Genomic DNA, 19,923 nt, shown 5'->3' with positions numbered 1-19,923 from the left:
TCGTTTCATTGATTAGTTAGGTTGGGAAGTCAGAATCAGTCGATTGATAACCTTCTCAGATTAAGCTCCAAGAAAGGGATGTATCAACCTCCAAAACCAGTTGATTCTTGGATTATAATGGATGATATAGCAAGAGGTTTGCTCCACACTGCATCAATTTCAGTATAAAGAAGAGAATCATCTCCTATTGGTCGGATCGACCAAAAACCACGACTACTTGGTGTCTAGTTATTGGAATATCAACCAAATCCTGAAGGAGAACACCACGTCCATTTCGCTAAGCTTGCCGGAGGGGTCTGACCCAATGAAGGAAGTGTCCACCATGTCTAAACCCAAAAAGAAGCAGCTCAAGAAGATTCTTCCGGTGGAAGGATGTCGTTTCATTGATTAGTTAGGTTGGGAAGTCAGAATCAGTCGATTGATAACCTTCTCAGATTAAGCTCCAAGAAAGGGATGTATCAACCTCCAAAACCAGTTGATTCTTGGATTATAATGGATGATATAGCAAGAGGTTTGCTCCACACTGCATCAATTTCAGTATAAAGAAGAGAATCATCTCCTATTGGTCGGATCGACCAAAAACCACGACTACTTGGTGTCTAGTTATTGGAATATCAACCAAATCCTGAAGGAGAACACCACGTCCATTTCGCTAAGCTTGCCGGAGGGGTCTGACCCAATGAAGGAAGTGTCCACCATGTCTAAACCCAAAAAGAAGCAGCTCAAGAAGATTCTTCCGGTGGAAGGATGTCGTTTCATTGATTAGTTAGGTTGGGAAGTCAGAATCAGTCGATTGATAACCTTCTCAGATTAAGCTCCAAGAAAGGGATGTATCAACCTCCAAAACCAGTTGATTCTTGGATTATAATGGATGATATAGCAAGAGGTTTGCTCCACACTGCATCAATTTTAGTATAAAGAAGAGAATCATCTCCTATTGGTCGGATCGACCAAAAACCACGACTACTTGGTGTCTAGTTATTGGAATATCAACCAAATCCTGAAGGAGAACACCACGTCCATTTCGCTAAGCTTGCCGGAGGGGTCTGACCCAATGAAGGAAGTGTCCACCATGTCTAAACCCAAAAATAAGCAGCTCAAGATGATTCTTCCGGTGGAAGGATGTCGTTTCATTGATTAGTTAGGTTGGGAAGCTAGAATCAGTCGAATGATAACCTTCTCAGATTGAACTCCAAGAAAGGGAGGCATCAACCTCCAAAACCAGTTGATTCTTGGATTATAATGGATGATATAGCAAGAGGTTTGCTCCACACTGCATCAATTTCAGTATAAAGAAGAGAATCATCTCCTATTGGTCGGATCTACCGAAAACCACGACTACTTGGCGTCTAGTTATTGGAATATCAACCAAATCCTGAAGGAGAACACCACGTCCATTTCGCTAAGCTTGCCGGAGGGGTCTGACCCAATGAAGGAAGTGTCCACCATGTCTAAACCCAAAAAGAAGCAGCTCAAGAAGATTCTTCCGGTGGAAGGATGTCGTTTCATTGATTAGTTAGGTTGGGAAGTCAGAATCAGTCGATTGATAACCTTCTCAGATTAAGCTCCAAGAAAGGGATGTATCAACCTCCAAAACCAGTTGATTCTTGGATTATAATGGATGATATAGCAAGAGGTTTGCTCCACACTGCATCAATTTCAGTATAAAGAAGAGAATCATCTCCTATTGGTCGGATCTACCGAAAACCACGACTACTTGGCGTCTAGTTATTGGAATATCAACCAAATCCTGAAGGAGAACACCACGTCCATTTCGCTGAGCTTGCCGGAGGGGTCTGACCCAATGAAGGAAGTGTCCACCATGTCTAAACCCAAAAAGAAGCAGCTCAAGAAGATTCTTCCGGTGGAAGGATGTCGTTTCATTGATTAGTTAGGTTGGGAAGCTAGAATCAGTCGAATGATAACCTTCTCAGATTGAACTCCAAGAAAGGGAGGCATCAACCTCCAAAACCAGTTGATTTTTAGGTTAGAATGGATGCAAGAGCAATTTCCTGTTGGTGTTGCCTACCGAAAACGATGACGACTTTTCTGGTTACTTATTTATACAAAAAAATCTTTTCAAGATAATTATTCGCCTCGAGAGAATGTCTTTTATAAACACAACGATCATTTGTCGAAGGAAACTCTATTTTTTTGTCAAAAATCAACATAATTACATAGAATATCTAGAAAAGTTTCTAATTTTGGTTGAGTGATAAGGTACGGCGAAGAAAAACGTAAATCTGGCCATACAGGAGATTTTGCTAATTTTTCATTGGATCAGTAGGTCCTCTTTATGAGTGATCAATCTTCTTTATGTTTTTATTACCGATCATGATCAAGCTTTTCTTTGTTTTTCACCTGTCATAATCTTTCTTGGGCAATTTTTTCCTCCAGGATAACTCCCAGGTATTTGATTTTAGTAGCTTATACAATTTTGTTTACTTTACTCACCTGGTGTCTTTTTTTTTCTAAAGATTAATGATTGTATTTATTAGACTTTGATAGCAGAAGTTTATGTGGACTAGGTTCTTTATAAATAAAAAGTTATCGACTATTTTTACGAATTTAACGAAAAAAAGTTTGAGAAATTGTATTTGAGAGACATTAATGACGAAAAAGAAGCAGAAAATTTAATTTGGGAGCATAATTTAGATGTGGAATACGAATATCGTGAAATATTTCTATGGGAATACTAGGTTTTGATATTTTAGATTAAAAATCAAAGACGATACTTTCAATATACATATTTATTTAATTTATTACAAATTTATGTAAATTATCCCTTAGCGTAGGGTGCAACGTCGTTAGTATCGAAATAATATTTTCCTTTAGCGCCGAAAAAAAAACTGTAAATCAAAAAAAAGGTACTACATATTCAATATACAAAAAATTGTCTTCTGGACAATAGTTTTACAAATTTATTATCAAAATATGTTGTTTGAATTACGATTTTCGACAATTCCCATTTACAATAATAATAAAACAAGTACATTAAAATACGATTGTTATCAATGTATTTTCAATATTATCATATCGTAATAAAATCAATCTAATATAAAGTACTCTACATTCTTTTGAATTTACCTCGTATCTACATTCAATCGTCCCATGACGGATTTGTCCGATTCGTCACATTCGCCATTCTTATAACTGTCATAATTGGCGCAAGAAACGAATCTGTCACTAGTGATCGATTCGACGAAAAACGTCAAAGCTCTTTCGTGCGAACATACGCCGGTGACGTCATTTCCGCAACTGTTCTGAATCGTTCCCCCGTTCGGATAATAATCCGCCGTTCCGCACGCTATTTCTATACCGTTTATTATCGTATTCGTGTGAATTACTTGTACGAACGCGGCGTCGTCTACGTCAAGTCGATTAAGTTTGTTGTTTTCAGCGAATAACGGACCCGACGGATCAAGACCTGCGAATCAAAAGTTTCCACAAACTAACGAACTAAAAAATTTCGTACCGCTTACCTATGATGGTGGATAATTTGTTGGTTAATTGTTTGCCGGCGATTCCGGCGACGTGGGCGTCCAAATCCCAACCGATTATCGTGACGTCGTTTGTTTATAACGTGAATTTTGTTTCTAAAGTGTTTATGAAATCGGCTAGGTATTGACCAATCGCGACAACATCTCCTTGGGCGACTAGATAATTTTGCGTAGTGGCTGTACTCCAATCGACCATAAACAAATTTACCGAGTTTTGACTGGAAAAGTACGAATTATAAATTGCGTATCATCATCTAAATAATGTCTAAATATTTTTTTTAACCTCAAAATTTCGTCTTTTAAATGGCATTTTGAATCCATTATAGACGGTTCTTCGAAACTGTAAACGAGAAATACAGTTTTTTGTGCCACGTCAAATCCAGCTTCTTCCAAATTTTCTACAGTATCGACGGTAATAGCCACGGGTTCGTTTTTTTTATTTGCGGTGTAAAAATTGTACAACACACTTTTGTTATCATCTTCAGTAACTATAAAACTAAAATTTTTATCATAACATTATATTTCCAAACGTTCTTTTTGACTACAATCAAATAGAGAAACGCAAAAGTCTAAAAACAACTTATTATAGTTAATATTAAGAAGTTGGTAATCGCGCCATCTAACTTTTTTATTGCGAATCAATATAATGACTTGTTTTATATAAATATTAATGACTAATGAATTCGCTCTAATAACATTATTGATATAAACAATGAATAAATAATTATTGTTTATATTTCAAATCAAGATTCATTATTATAATAAAAAAATAAATTATTTACCAACATACCAACTTACATGAAATGTTAATTACGTTGAATAAAATGATAAACAGTACGAAAAACTTCATCGTTTTCATTAGTGAATATTATTCTGATGATCTGCTATTTATTACCAGATTTATCTTTTTAATTATATCGAAATAAGTATCAGATAAAATCAATAGATCTCCGTTGTCAATTTTATTTTAAAAAAAATTCTAAACCACATTTTTAATTATAATTAATAACATAGTAACAATACATAGGCAACACATTATACGTTATGAGCATTGGCAAGTTGACTTACGATTAGCCGATAGGCAACCCGCTAGACGTTTGAAGTCAGCTGATTTCATCTCGGTTTTAAGCCTATAGAAATTGTAAATATTTAGTTTTTTTTTGCTATTTATTAAAAGAACGTAAATACTTATGTTAGATTTACATTTACCTTACGTCATGACTGAGATCAATTATGATTAATTAAATGACGACGACCTAATCAAAAGTGCAGAATTATGTACTACAAACAACGTGATACTAAAGATATTTACGAGTTGTGGATTAATATTATTGACGTCGTTACGTTTATTTGAGAATTTTTATCATTTGATACTACAGGTAGCTTGAGGAATTGATCAAAAAAGGGTGATTTGTAGGTTATGTGTTTGTTTTATCATCTAGTATCTTAATTGTATTATAATAATAATAAAGTATAGGTGATAAATCATTAAAAGTAGTTGTAGATCTATAATTTGAAATATCTATCGAGTTTTTTTTCGAAAATTACCAATTAAAAAGCCGTTAGAACACAACACAATAACTTTTAATGAGTATAAACCCAGCGAAAATTCCACCCATTTGCCATTTCTTTTTGCGAACATCGGGAAGTTTATCTAAATAAGAGAAGTCGCCCGCATAAATAAGTCTAAATTACGCCAGGGTTTAAAATATATATCACGAATAATATAATAGGTAGTATATTTGTATGACACACTTAATGGCTCTTGGAGAATTTAAATACAGGTGTTGTGCATTATATTTCGTGAGATATATTACCTCAAAGCTGAAAACTTTTCTTTTCTGAATGATGATTCGTGTTAATATGTGGTGGCATGGTCGAGGGAACTAACTTACCGAGAAACGAATTAATCTTAACGTTAATTCGTATTTATGGAGGATTTTAAATTAAAATATAATTTTACGGGGTTGAAATACATAATTTTTTCCTTTAAGATAAAAGTAACACTGTACTAATACGTCATTTACCATCTTTAAATAACTATTTATGTATGTTGTGCTGTCTATATCGTAGTATCGTTATAATATTTAAATAATCTAGAATGACAATTTGATGTATGTTGTGTTGTCTATATTACAGTTTCGGATTATATTTGTAAAACATTACTTTTAATTCTATTTGGTTTGTTTTTAAAAAAGTTTTCGATTGAAAGATATGAAAAAAAAGTCTGTAGACGCTCATTTACGTGAAATATTACAATTTTAATATTGATTAGTTTCGGCGAAATGTTTTTGAAATTGAATAAACGTTTACAAGACTTTACTCCTCTCAAAGAAATGTCAATGTCAATGTCAAATTCAAGATGAGAAAGTACTTGCCCCTTTTTTGGCAAGACTGTCTGCTTCTTCTTTTCCCGGTATATTCTGATGAACTGTTTGATTCTAAAGTTGAAGTTTGAATAGTAAAAAACTTGTTTTTTACTGAATTTATATTCGCTTGTTATAGTACAGTTCTTAATGATTATAGTTTTTACAAAATGAGAATATCTGCGATCAGGAAATCGAGTTATTTCACGTTTTTTTTTACGATTTAAAGTAAAATTAAAAGGAGTTTAAAACATCGACTCTCAATTCAATTGAAACGTGATATATTATAAAGTATGTACCGACAGTGACTGAAGTGCTATCGCTGCTCGTCGTATTGTCTACTAATTAAATTTCTTCGAGCCCTATTTGTACTTACAGGAAGTGGAGGGGTACACAACACCGAGATATTTCTCTAGTTCTGCCGTTTCTCTTGACAGTTGATCTGACGAATTTGCCAAGTATTACTTTACAACATATCTATTTCTCGACGTCTTATATTAATTCGAACGCGTATTTCGATTACGTTTTCTAGAAATTTCATTTCGAGATTCGACTGATGGTAAACGGATGGACAACGTTAAGTATTTATACCGTAAACAAATTGGATTTTGATGAATGGATGTCAAATGAACTGTCAAAAAATCAGCTGATGCCCAAGTAAAATGGCCGCCGTGTTGTTTTCGAGCTTAATTGCAAACTGACTAATAAAATCGCGAAAATATTCGTTTTCCGCTATATTAAGTTCACTGAAATAGATCTAAAAAGTATCTTGATATTATAGAACAAAAAAATAACAAAACTACCTGAAAAAAAAACGTGTACGTATAAATAAATCGATTGTTTACCCCACAGCCGTCATTCTGATGTTTTCTTAGATTGTCTGATTTGAAAATTAACGAGAATTGAGATTTGTCAAACTCAACTGATGCCCATGTAAAATGGCCACTGTGGGAGTAAACAAATTCTTTTTCCGTAAGTTTATTTGTTGGTTTTCAAACTTTATTTTCCTATTTTGATAGGAAAATGGCTTCTTAAAGAGTTACTACTCAAAAAGGTTCAAAATTTCCTCCCACTTGCTATCGGGTTAATACTTTGTAACCTTAAAAAGTACTTTTTTATGTTAAATAAACTTGAACGCAACAGTGAGAAGTAATTTTCAAAAAAAAACTGAGTATTCCAAATTATGAGAATTATTTGCAAGCTTAATTGCAAATTGACTAAAAGTATTGCAAAAATATATAGTTTCTACTGTATTAAGATCACTAAAACAGATCTAAAAAGTCTTTTAAATACTGTAGAATAAAAAAACAACCCGGGTACATACAAAAAATTTATTGTTTACCCCACAGCCGCCATTCTGATATAAATCAGCTGTTTTCTTAGATTACCTGATTCTAAAAAATTGACAATGATAGAGATTTGTCAAAATCAGCTGATGTCCATGTAAAATGGCCACCGTGGGGGTGCACAAATGCTTTTTTAGTAAGTTTCCGTGTTGTTTTCGCGCTTAATTGCAAAATGACTAATAGAAATGCAGAAATATCCAGTTTCCGTTGTTTTAAGTTCACTGAAACAGATTTAAAAAGTATCTATAAAGTCCTCTTAATATTATAGAACATGAAAAAACAATAAAACTACCGGAAAAAAACTAAAAGGTAATACGTATACATACAAATTTTTTCATTGTTTACCCCACAGCCGTCATTTTGATATAAATCAGCTGTTTTCTTATAATATCCGTTTCAATAAAATTGACAATGATAGAGATTTGTCAAAATCAGCTGATGTCCATGTAAAATGGCCACCGTGGGGGTGCACAAATGCTTTTTTAGTAAGTTTCCGTGTTGTTTTCGCGCTTAATTGCAAAATGACTAATAGAAATGCAGAAATATCCAGTTTCCGTTGTTTTAAGTTCACTGAAACAGATTTAAAAAGTATCTATAAAGTCCTCTTAATATTATACAATAAAAAAAACAATAAAACTACCGGAAAAAAACTAAAAGGTAATACATATACATACAAATTTTTTTATTGTTTACCCCACAGCCGTCATTTTGATATAAATCAGCTGTTTTCTTATAATATCCGTTTCAAAAAAATTGACAATGATAGAGATTTGTCAAAATCAGCTGACGCCCATGTAAAATGGCCGCCGTGGGGGTGAAGAAATGCTTTTTTCGTAAGTTTCCCGGTTGTTTTCGCGCTTAATTGCAAAATGACTAATAGAACTGCAGAAATATCTAGTTTCCGCTGTTTTAAGTTCCCTGAAACGGATTTAAAAAGTATCTATAAAGTCCTCTTAATATTATAGAACAAAAAAAAAACAATAAAACTACCGGAAAAAAACTAAAAACTATTACGTATACATACAAATTTTTTCATTGTTTACCCCACAGCCGTCATTTTGATATAAATCAGCTGTTTTCTTATAATATCCGTTTCAAAAAAATTGACAATGATAGAGATTTGTCAAAATCAGCTGACGCCCATGTAAAATGGCCACCGTGGGGGTGCACAAATGCTTTTTTCGAAAGTTTCCGTGTTGTTTTCGCGCTTAATGGCAAAATGACTAATAAAATTGCGAAAATATCCAGTTTTTGCTGTATTAAGTTCACTTAAACAGATCTAAAAAGTCTTTTAAATACTATAGAATAAAAAAATAAACCGAATACACACAAAAAAAAAACGATTGTTTACCCCACAACCGCCATTCTGAAGTTTCGGCAGGAAACGGAATCGTCTTGGCGTTCTGAATATCTACTTGAACATGGAAACAAAACAAACAACAACCAAGAATTATATCATTTAAAAGAGACGACCTGGAAACAAATTATTTTCACAAAAGTTTATTTTTAAAGATTTTCGTTGGACCGCTACGTCCTTCCGGTAGAGGTGGACGTGTTATTGTCTTATCGATTAGGATGTACGATGTATTTAGCCATAGTAGGTATTTGAATAACTGGAAAATTTATCTTTTTAAAGATACTAGTACATATTTCGGCTAAAAGTGTAAAGTTGTCGGTAAACATTAATTTTAATAATTGTTAAATGTTGAAATATTAAAATGGATTAGAGAATAGTCGTGGATAAACGAATGGTCTCGTATTTTTCACCCCCTTTATACAAAAGGGCCGTATTTATAATAATATATTTAATTAGCGATGTCGCGTTGTCAAAAGCAGCAACGAGTCGGCTTTACAGTAGAGTTACTTTGTCTCTGCACGTATTAAGGATTTAACATGTGATGTGCCTGTACACGATGCTTCTCATTCCCTTTACCCTCCGATCCTCCCAAGTTCTTCTATATATATATATATATATATATATCTATACTATGTACACACGGCAACGTCGCGTTCTCCCCAACCCCTTTTTACACCCTTTATTTTGTATATTATAGTCATTGACGAGCGAAAATTGTTTACCACATTCGAAATTTTCGAAAAAGTGTCGCGTATAATTCACGAAACTTCAAATTGTTCTATGCAATTATACCTTAACCTCCTTTTAGATCCTTTCCACCACGGGAAATTAGAAGAAGTTTCATATTTCGTATCCAAGTTTACGAGAAAAAACCCCTCATTTCAAATTATTTGATTGGAATAAATTAGGCGGCTGTAAATCTGGCCGGATTGTAGGTCCAGCGGATTCCGAAAGTTTGAATATTTGTAGGAGCTCAAAAATGACTTATAAAATTGATGTAACATTTCAAAATCAACAAATAACTGTTCGGGCTCTCAAATTAACGTTTAATTTACATGGATTCTCATCGACGTTGCAACTTTTACAGATGGAACGTTTTTGCTTTCTTTGGAGCCGGTTCTCCCTTCTCAATCCATTGTTTCGATTGTTTTTTTGTTTCTGGTATGATCCACGTCGCATCCATGGTTATGAAACTTCGTCACGACGCTATTTTTGTTCCGTTTTGAGCATCCTGCACTTTTTCTGGATTCGCCACCTTATTTGGTCGATCGCTGAGATGCTGGTCATGTACGGCCTCGTTTGAGCAAACGTAGCGTCCATCCTGCACTTTTTGAAACCCCTTTCTGGATTCGTCACGTACGGCCTCGTTTAAGGATCAATCTCAGCCAGAATAGAGTCTAATCGTGCCTCTATATCGATTGGACTGAGACGAATTTTTTCCATGTTTACAAAATTAACTGACGGCTGTCATTAAACAATGTGTGTGCCGTCTTCAAACTATTCCTTTTTGGTAGATTTTCGTGGAATGAAAAATGATATGGATTGTTCATTTTGGAAATGAAAAACACGCTGTACGTTCGGGGTATTCCCAGAAGCGTAAGCTCGAAAGCAATTCGGTCAGTCAATTCGCGAAATTGATTTCCTCTATCTACCAAGTGACAGCCGACAATGTATTATATTGTTTTCTTTCTTTTGTCAGAGAAAATTGAGTCTCGTTCGTCTCAAAAGGACGTTCTGTCATTAAATAAGTCGCGTCTATAATTATTTTACTTTATTATTTTATAAAATAAAGTTTCTTTAATTTATAACGTTTTTTCGAAATTAATTGCTAGTTATTTTGAGATTTTTATAAAAAAAAAACGTACGAAGGTTCTTCGAATTGTTAATAATGACCAAAATTTTCAAATTTATCTTTTGAATATTTAAAATTCTTTATATACCAGCTCTCCCTGGTGGTAAGTTGTATAAATTCCATGTTTTATATAAAATATGAATTAATTATGATTATTTTGTGTAATCAAAACCAAAAATACGTTAAAATCAGATGGTCACGTTATAATTAAATCAGATTAGTTGACACTACTTGTAATTAATAAATTTCGTATATAAAGGGATGGTTGAAGGTTGAAGGCTAGTACGATGTATATATATTTTAAGGCTACACGCAAATTCCACTCGATTCGCGTTAAAAAGTTTTTCATGTTTTTAAATCGTCTTGATTTTAGAATTGTTCTGATTTAAAATTATTTCGACCCCCGTTTACGAATATACAGTCCTTCTACATCCAATTCAAATTTCCACACAAAATGGCCGTTCAAACTTCTTTTTGATTCGTGTTGGCATTTTCGAAAACAACTTGACTGAGTTCTACTACAATAAAATGGATCGAAGCAGCAAGTTTAAACTTTGTGTGAAGCTTGTTAAAACACGTTACTAGTGCGTTAACAATTCGAGGTTAGGAATCCACTGAATATTCCTCGCAGTTTTATGATTTGAATGTGAAAAAACAATTTGTCGTAACTGCCTGTCCCTGTATCATCAAAATCACCAATCATAACTTTGATTTTCATAAGAAAATTGTGTTTTTGGAGCTATAAATTTTTCGGCAATAGTTTCTTGTTCATTTTTTTTCATAAAATAGTTTTTGGAAGGACGTTTTGAGAGCGGAAACCACGTTTTTTTTTTATTTTTACAATTCCTTTGAACGATTTTGTTGAGTCGAATTTACACCGGCCGCGATTCATAACAACGATACAAAAATTTGTAAGTATCTCTCAAGGGAAACATTCGGTGAAAAAATATGGTATGAATCTTACGTATAAGTTCGCCCTACCTGTAACAGCGGGAAACCTCACCCTAGGCGAAAAATCATTTATACATGATTAAAGATAACTTACGACTAAAAACAAAAAACGCGATTTTGCTATTAATTTTAGGTTACAAACGCGCGTATTTACTATGAATAAAGACGAAATTTTTTTTTGATGAAAAATGAAACAAAAACGTTTTTCACCATATGGGGAAAAACTGCTATAATCGAACGAAAAACGTTTTTTACCACTGTAATAATCGAACGGCTTTATTCCTCGATGATATGGAAATAAGAAATTTTTCAAATAATTAACGCCGATTAACATACTCAAATCTTGTTCCTTTTAATGCAAATTTCATTTTAGGAAAGATGTAGAAGACGCATGGTGCAAGATCAGGCGAATAAAGTGGGTGGAATATTGCACTTTTTCATTGACAATGCAAACTGATGCACACACTTTTTACATGTCAAAAATTAACCGTTAACATTGTTTGTCAATTTTTATAGAATCGGTAATCGCGTCATTACGATTTTTCGATATTTCCAATCGTTTTTGACGTTTCAAAAACCGTTCAAAAACACGTGGACGCGACTAACATTCATTGCCAAATATTTGTTTCAATGAGACAACCTGTACAATCTAAAGATACCAAAAATGAATTATTCGATGGATTTTTTTAACAAAAAATTGTTTAATTCGATGGTTTAGTTGATGTATTGTTTATTTGCAGTAATTTTATATTAATCCGTTGTTTTATTTTTGGAAAAAACTGAATTTTCATTTTTTATACATCAGGGGTTTATTAGTTTCAATAAAGTCTTCGAAGATTTACAAAATTTCTGACAAAGGGAATTAGAATCGATATTCATTAACCTCCAACTATTTGCAAATTCAGTTTTCGAGTTATAAGACTTCAAAGTTGCAAAATTTGAACTCATATTTCCCAAATTGTGCATTCAAACATTATGATTTTTCAATGGGACAACCTGTACAATCTAAAGATACCAAAAATGAATTTTTCGATGGATTTTTTTAACAAAAAATTGTTTAATTCGATGGTTTAGTTGATGTATTGTTTATTTGCAGTAATTTTATATTAATCCCTTGTTTTATTTTTGGAAAAAACTGAATTTTCATATTTTAAACATCAAGGATTTATTAGTTTCAATAAAGCCTTCGAAGATTCACGAAATTTCTGACAAACTGAATTAGAATCGATATTCATTAACCTCCAACTATTTGCAAATACAGTTTTCGTGTTATAGGACTTTAAAGTTACAAAATCCGAACTTATATTTCTCAAATTGTACATTCAAACATTATGATTTTTCAATGGGACAACCTGTACAATCTAAAGATACCAAAAATGAATTTTTCGATGGATTTTTTTAACAAAAAATTGTTTAATTCGATGGTTTAGTTGATGTATTGTTTATTTGCAGTAATTTTATATTAATCCCTTGTTTTATTTTTGGAAAAAACTGAATTTTCATTTTTTATACATCAGGGGTTTATTAGTTTCAATAAAGTCTTCGAAGATTTACAAAATTTCTGACAAAGGGAATTAGAATCGATATTCATTAACCTCCAACTATTTGCAAATACAGTTTTCGTGTTATAGGACTTTAAAGTTACAAAATTTGAACTCATATTTCCCAAATTGTACATTCAAACATTATGATTTTTCAATGGGACAACCTGTACAATCTAAAGATACCAAAAATGAATTTTTCGATGGATTTTTTTAACAAAAAGTTGTTTAATTCGATGGTTTAGTTGATGTATTGTTCATTTGCAGTAATTTTATATTAATCCGTTGTTTTATTTTTGGAAAAAACTGAATTTTCATTTTTTATACATCAGGGATTTATTAGTTTCAATAAAGCTTTCGAAGATTTACAAAATTTCTGACAAACTGAATTAGAATCGATATTCATTAACCTCCAACTATTTGCAAATACAGTTTTCGTGTTATAGGACTTTAAAGTTACAAAATTTGAACTCATATTTCCCAAATTGTACATTCAAACATTATGATTTTTCAATGGGACAACCTGTACAATCTAAAGATACCAAAAATGAATTTTTCGATGGATTTTTTTAACAAAAAGTTGTTTAATTCGATAGTTTAGTTGATGTATTGTTCATTTGCAGTAATTTTATATTAATCCGTTGTTTTATTTTTGGAAAAAACTGAATTTTCATATTTTAAACATCAAGGATTTATTAGTTTCAATAAAGCCTTCGAAGATTCACGAAATTTCTGACAAACTGAATTAGAATCGATATTCATTAACCTCCAATTATTTGCAAATACAGTTTTCGTGTTATAGGACTTTAAAGTTACAAAATCCGAACTTATATTTCTCAAATTGTACATTCAAACATTATGATTTTTCAATGGGACAACCTGTACAATCTAAAGATACCAAAAATGAATTTTTCGATGGATTTTTTTAACAAAAAATTGTTTAATTCGATGGTTTAGTTGATGTATTGTTTATTTGCAGTAATTTTATATTAATCCCTTGTTTTATTTTTGGAAAAAACTGAATTTTCATATTTTAAACATCAAGGATTTATTAGTTTCAATAAAGCCTTCGAAGATTCACGAAATTTCTGACAAACTGAATTAGAATCGATATTCATTAACCTCCAACTATTTGCAAATACAGTTTTCGTGTTATAGGACTTTAAAGTTACAAAATTTGAACTCATATTTCCCAAATTGTACATTCAAACATTATGATTTTTCAATGGGACAACCTGTACAATCTAAAGATACCAAAAATGAATTTTTCGATGGATTTTTTTAACAAAAAGTTGTTTAATTCTATGGTTTAGTTGATGTATTGTTCATTTGGAGTAATTTTACAATAATCCCTTGTTTTATTTTTGGAAAAAACTGAATTTTCATATTTTAAACATCAAGGATTTATTAGTTTCAATAAAGCCTTCGAAGATTCACGAAATTTCTGACAAACTGAATTAGAATCGATATTTATTAACCTCCAACTATTTGCAAATTCAGTTTTCGAGTTATAAGACTTCAAAGTTACAAAATCCGAACTTATATTTCCCAAATTGTACATTCAAACATTATGATTTTTCAATGGGACAACCTGTACAATCTAAAGATACCAAAAATGAATTTTTCGATGGATTTTTTTAACAAAAAATTGTTTAATTCGATGGTTTAGTTGATGTATTGTTTATTTGCAGTAATTTTATATTAATCCGTTGTTTTATTTTTGGAAAAAACTGAATTTTCATATTTTAAACATCAAGGATTTATTAGTTTCAATAAAGCCTTCGAAGATTCACGAAATTTCTGACAAACTGAATTAGAATCGATATTCATTAACCTCCAACTATTTGCAAATACAGTTTTCGTGTTATAGGACTTTAAAGTTACAAAATTTGAACTCATATTTCCCAAATTGTACATTCAAACATTATGATTTTTCAATGGGACAACCTGTACAATCTAAAGATACCAAAAATGAATTTTTCGATGGATTTTTTTAACAAAAAGTTGTTTAATTCTATGGTTTAGTTGATGTATTGTTCATTTGGAGTAATTTTACAATAATCCCTTGTTTTATTTTTGGAAAAAACTGAATTTTCATATTTTAAACATCAAGGATTTATTAGTTTCAATAAAGCCTTCGAAGATTCACGAAATTTCTGACAAACTGAATTAGAATCGATATTTATTAACCTCCAACTATTTGCAAATTCAGTTTTCGAGTTATAAGACTTCAAAGTTACAAAATCCGAACTTATATTTCCCAAATTGTACATTCAAACATTATGATTTTTCAATGGGACAACCTGTACAATCTAAAGATACCAAAAATGAATTTTTCGATGGATTTTTTTAACAAAAAATTGTTTAATTCGATGGTTTAGTTGATGTATTGTTTATTTGCAGTAATTTTATATTAATCCCTTGTTTTATTTTTGGAAAAAACTGAATTTTCATTTTTTATACATCAGGGGTTTATTAGTTTCAATAAAGTCTTCGAAGATTTACAAAATTTCTGACAAAGGGAATTAGAATCGATATTCATTAACCTCCAACTATTTGCAAATACAGTTTTCGTGTTATAGGACTTTAAAGTTACAAAATTTGAACTCATATTTCCCAAATTGTACATTCAAACATTATGATTTTTCAATGGGACAACCTGTACAATCTAAAGATACCAAAAATGAATTTTTCGATGGATTTTTTTAACAAAAAGTTGTTTAATTCGATGGTTTAGTTGATGTATTGTTCATTTGCAGTAATTTTATATTAATCCGTTGTTTTATTTTTGGAAAAAACTGAATTTTCATTTTTTATACATCAGGGATTTATTAGTTTCAATAAAGCTTTCGAAGATTTACAAAATTTCTGACAAACTGAATTAGAATCGATATTCATTAACCTCCAACTATTTGCAAATACAGTTTTCGTGTTATAGGACTTTAAAGTTACAAAATTTGAACTCATATTTCCCAAATTGTACATTCAAACATTATGATTTTTCAATGGGACAACCTGTACAATCTAAAGATACCAAAAATGAATTTTTCGATGGATTTTTTTAACAAAAAGTTGTTTAATTCGATAGTTTAGTTGATGTATTGTTCATTTGCAGTAATTTTATATTAATCCGTTGTTTTATTTTTGGAAAAAACTGAATTTTCATATTTTAAACATCAAGGATTTATTAGTTTCAATAAAGCCTTCGAAGATTCACGAAATTTCTGACAAACTGAATTAGAATCGATATTCATTAACCTCCAATTATTTGCAAATACAGTTTTCGTGTTATAGGACTTTAAAGTTACAAAATCCGAACTTATATTTCTCAAATTGTACATTCAAACATTATGATTTTTCAATGGGACAACCTGTACAATCTAAAGATACCAAAAATGAATTTTTCGATGGATTTTTTTAACAAAAAATTGTTTAATTCGATGGTTTAGTTGATGTATTGTTTATTTGCAGTAATTTTATATTAATCCCTTGTTTTATTTTTGGAAAAAACTGAATTTTCATATTTTAAACATCAAGGATTTATTAGTTTCAATAAAGCCTTCGAAGATTCACGAAATTTCTGACAAACTGAATTAGAATCGATATTCATTAACCTCCAACTATTTGCAAATACAGTTTTCGTGTTATAGGACTTTAAAGTTACAAAATTTGAACTCATATTTCCCAAATTGTACATTCAAACATTATGATTTTTCAATGGGACAACCTGTACAATCTAAAGATACCAAAAATGAATTTTTCGATGGATTTTTTTAACAAAAAGTTGTTTAATTCTATGGTTTAGTTGATGTATTGTTCATTTGGAGTAATTTTACAATAATCCCTTGTTTTATTTTTGGAAAAAACTGAATTTTCATATTTTAAACATCAAGGATTTATTAGTTTCAATAAAGCCTTCGAAGATTCACGAAATTTCTGACAAACTGAATTAGAATCGATATTTATTAACCTCCAACTATTTGCAAATTCAGTTTTCGAGTTATAAGACTTCAAAGTTACAAAATCCGAACTTATATTTCCCAAATTGTACATTCAAACATTATGATTTTTCAATGGGACAACCTGTACAATCTAAAGATACCAAAAATGAATTTTTCGATGGATTTTTTTAACAAAAAATTGTTTAATTCGATGGTTTAGTTGATGTATTGTTTATTTGCAGTAATTTTATATTAATCCGTTGTTTTATTTTTGGAAAAAACTGAATTTTCATATTTTAAACATCAAGGATTTATTAGTTTCAATAAAGCCTTCGAAGATTCACGAAATTTCTGACAAACTGAATTAGAATCGATATTCATTAACCTCCAACTATTTGCAAATACAGTTTTCGTGTTATAGGACTTTAAAGTTACAAAATTTGAACTCATATTTCCCAAATTGTACATTCAAACATTATGATTTTTCAATGGGACAACCTGTACAATCTAAAGATACCAAAAATGAATTTTTCGATGGATTTTTTTAACAAAAAATTGTTTAATTCGATGGTTTAGTTGATGTATTGTTCATTTGCAGTAATTTTATATTAATCCGTTGTTTTATTTTTGGAAAAAACTGAATTTTCATATTTTAAACATCAAGGATTTATTAGTTTCAATAAAGCCTTCGAAGATTCACGAAATTTCTGACAAACTGAATTAGAATCGATATTTATTAACCTCCAACTATTTGCAAATTCAGTTTTCGAGTTATAAGACTTCAAAGTTACAAAATCCGAACTTATATTTCCCAAATTGTACATTCAAACATTATGATTTTTCAATGGGACAACCTGTACAATCTAAAGATACCAAAAATGAATTTTTCGATGGATTTTTTTAACAAAAAATTGTTTAATTCGATGGTTTAGTTGATGTATTGTTCATTTGCAGTAATTTTATATTAATCCGTTGTTTTATTTTTGGAAAAAACTGAATTTTCATATTTTAAACATCAAGGATTTATTAGTTTCAATAAAGCCTTCGAAGATTCACGAAATTTCTGACAAACTGAATTAGAATCGATATTCATTAACCTCCAACTATTTGCAAATACAGTTTTCGTGTTATAGGACTTTAAAGTTACAAAATCCGAACTTATATTTCTCAAATTGTACATTCAAACATTATGATTTTTCAATGGGACAACCTGTACAATCTAAAGATACCAAAAATGAATTTTTCGATGGATTTTTTTAACAAAAAATTGTTTAATTCGATGGTTTAGTTGATGTATTGTTCATTTGCAGTAATTTTATATTAATCCGTTGTTTTATTTTTGGAAAAAACTGAATTTTCATATTTTAAACATCAAGGATTTATTAGTTTCAATAAAGCCTTCGAAGATTCACGAAATTTCTGACAAACTGAATTAGAATCGATATTCATTAACCTCCAACTATTTGCAAATACAGTTTTCGTGTTATAGGACTTTAAAGTTACAAAATCCGAACTTATATTTTCCAAATTGTACATTCAAACATTATGATTTTTCAATGAGACAACCTGTACAATCTAAAGATACCAAAAATGAATTTTTCGATGGATTTTTTTAACAAAAAATTGTTTAATTCGATGGTTTAGTTGAAATGTAGTTGGCCATAAAGAGACATTCTTAAAAAAATTAACACAAATTGTGATTTTTTATGAAAAATAGTTACAGGACACGGACACACGTTATGCGGAACATCCTGTATTTTTTGTATAATTTTGTATAATTCGAGCGAATGAAATTTTTATTATGGCGTATTTCTGTTGTCTGCGCGAAATTGCGGTTATATAATTGAAAAGCAAATAGAATCGACAACGTAAAAGATGAAAATTATCTAAGAAAATATTGGCATAAGGTCTTTTAGAGTGTGTGTTCGAGCATAAAGCCTTTTGTGTTTGTATATCAATTGTATTCTCAGTAGACTTTAATAAAACAAACCGAAAGATGTCGGGAGGCGGAGGAGGCGGCGGCGGCGGCGACGGCGGCGGTAGCGGTTCGACAAATCGGATTGAAAATTTATTCAATTCCGAAACATGACATCAGAAGCAAATGCTATTTCGCACAATATTCACCTCTATGTTATTCATCGTTAAATATTATTTTCCTCGAATTCTCCTCGTAATTTTTCCAAATTTAAGAATATTTTCCAACAAAATAACCTCAACTTTATAGAGGGCGTTTAATTCTCAACAAATATTTACCACATCTCCAATTATTGGCGTACTTTCTATTATCGATATTAATATTTTCAACTTACTTCAATTGTGAACACACTGTTTAAACTACCGACTACATCAACACTCGCGTTTCGATAACCAACTTATCGTCTTCAGAGACTAAAATCTTGGTTATTATAACGCGCGTTAAACAGTGTATTTGAAGGTAAGTTAATTGAGTTTATGGGAGCGTGCAAGTGAAGCTTGAAGTGCAGTAAGGGCTCTATATTTTCCGCAAACTATCCTTTATTCACTTAAACACTATATACAGTAGATTCAACTAACTAAATATATATATATATATATATATTAGAAACGATACTCAATGAATTTTGGACTAGTATAACCGATAAAACCGGCTTCGCGCTCTTTGTCGTGGACGGTTATGGAATTCTGAAAAATCGAGTGTGTGTGTGTATCTGAAAATCGTCGAAAATGAATAAGTATGGAAATATGGCAAATTTCCCGTAGACACTAAACTTTCAACGGAACTATCCCTAACATAAATGCAAGAATTAGCATACGATTCGGTTGGTAAAAAGTCGGGAAATTTTCATATATAATAGCCTGGCGAATGCGCTACGAAGCGTGAATGTTCTATTCATATATCAGTTCAGAAACGTATATGTTAAGAAAAAGTTTTGACGTATGGTATATATTTGTGTATGTATATGTTGTGTAGTATACGGGAAACGAAGAGCTCCGCATGTCATTCATTCGAAAATTCAAAATGAATGTGTTACGAAATACTCCGGACTGATACACCGCCACCGTACCCAACGTGCAATCGGAAAAGTGAAA

General features: G+C 31.2%; 1 protein-coding gene across 1 annotated transcript; it reads right to left on the bottom strand.

Annotated features, from left to right (window-relative positions):
• Positions 1-2,901: 2,901 nt before the first annotated feature.
• On the bottom strand, positions 2,902-4,617 carry LOC130448299 (pancreatic lipase-related protein 3-like). The gene is made up of 3 exons (XM_056785585.1): positions 4,569-4,617; positions 3,731-3,988; positions 2,902-3,427 (listed from the first exon to the last, which is right to left on the bottom strand). Exons 1-3 carry the CDS (start codon positions 4,615-4,617, stop codon positions 3,084-3,086), a joined length of 651 nt encoding a protein of 216 aa, XP_056641563.1. The 3' UTR covers positions 2,902-3,083.
• Positions 4,618-19,923: the final 15,306 nt, after the last annotated feature.

Source organism: Diorhabda sublineata, chromosome 8 (genome assembly GCF_026230105.1).
Source record: "Diorhabda sublineata isolate icDioSubl1.1 chromosome 8, icDioSubl1.1, whole genome shotgun sequence".
In the NCBI taxonomy this organism is placed as follows: domain Eukaryota; kingdom Metazoa; phylum Arthropoda; class Insecta; order Coleoptera; family Chrysomelidae; genus Diorhabda; species Diorhabda sublineata.
This window is presented reverse-complemented; position numbering and strand designations above follow the sequence as displayed.

Coding starts and splice junctions, on each gene's coding strand:
- LOC130448299 (XM_056785585.1), bottom strand. CDS start 4,617: ATGAAATCAGCTGACTTCAAACGTCTAGCGGGTTGCCTATCGGCTAAT. Junction 3,989..4,568: donor GGGTTGCCTATCGGCTAATC/GTAAGTCAACTT, acceptor TTAGTTTTATAG/TTACTGAAGATGATAACAAA. Junction 3,428..3,730: donor TGATACGCAATTTATAATTC/GTACTTTTCCAG, acceptor TTTGATTCGCAG/GTCTTGATCCGTCGGGTCCG.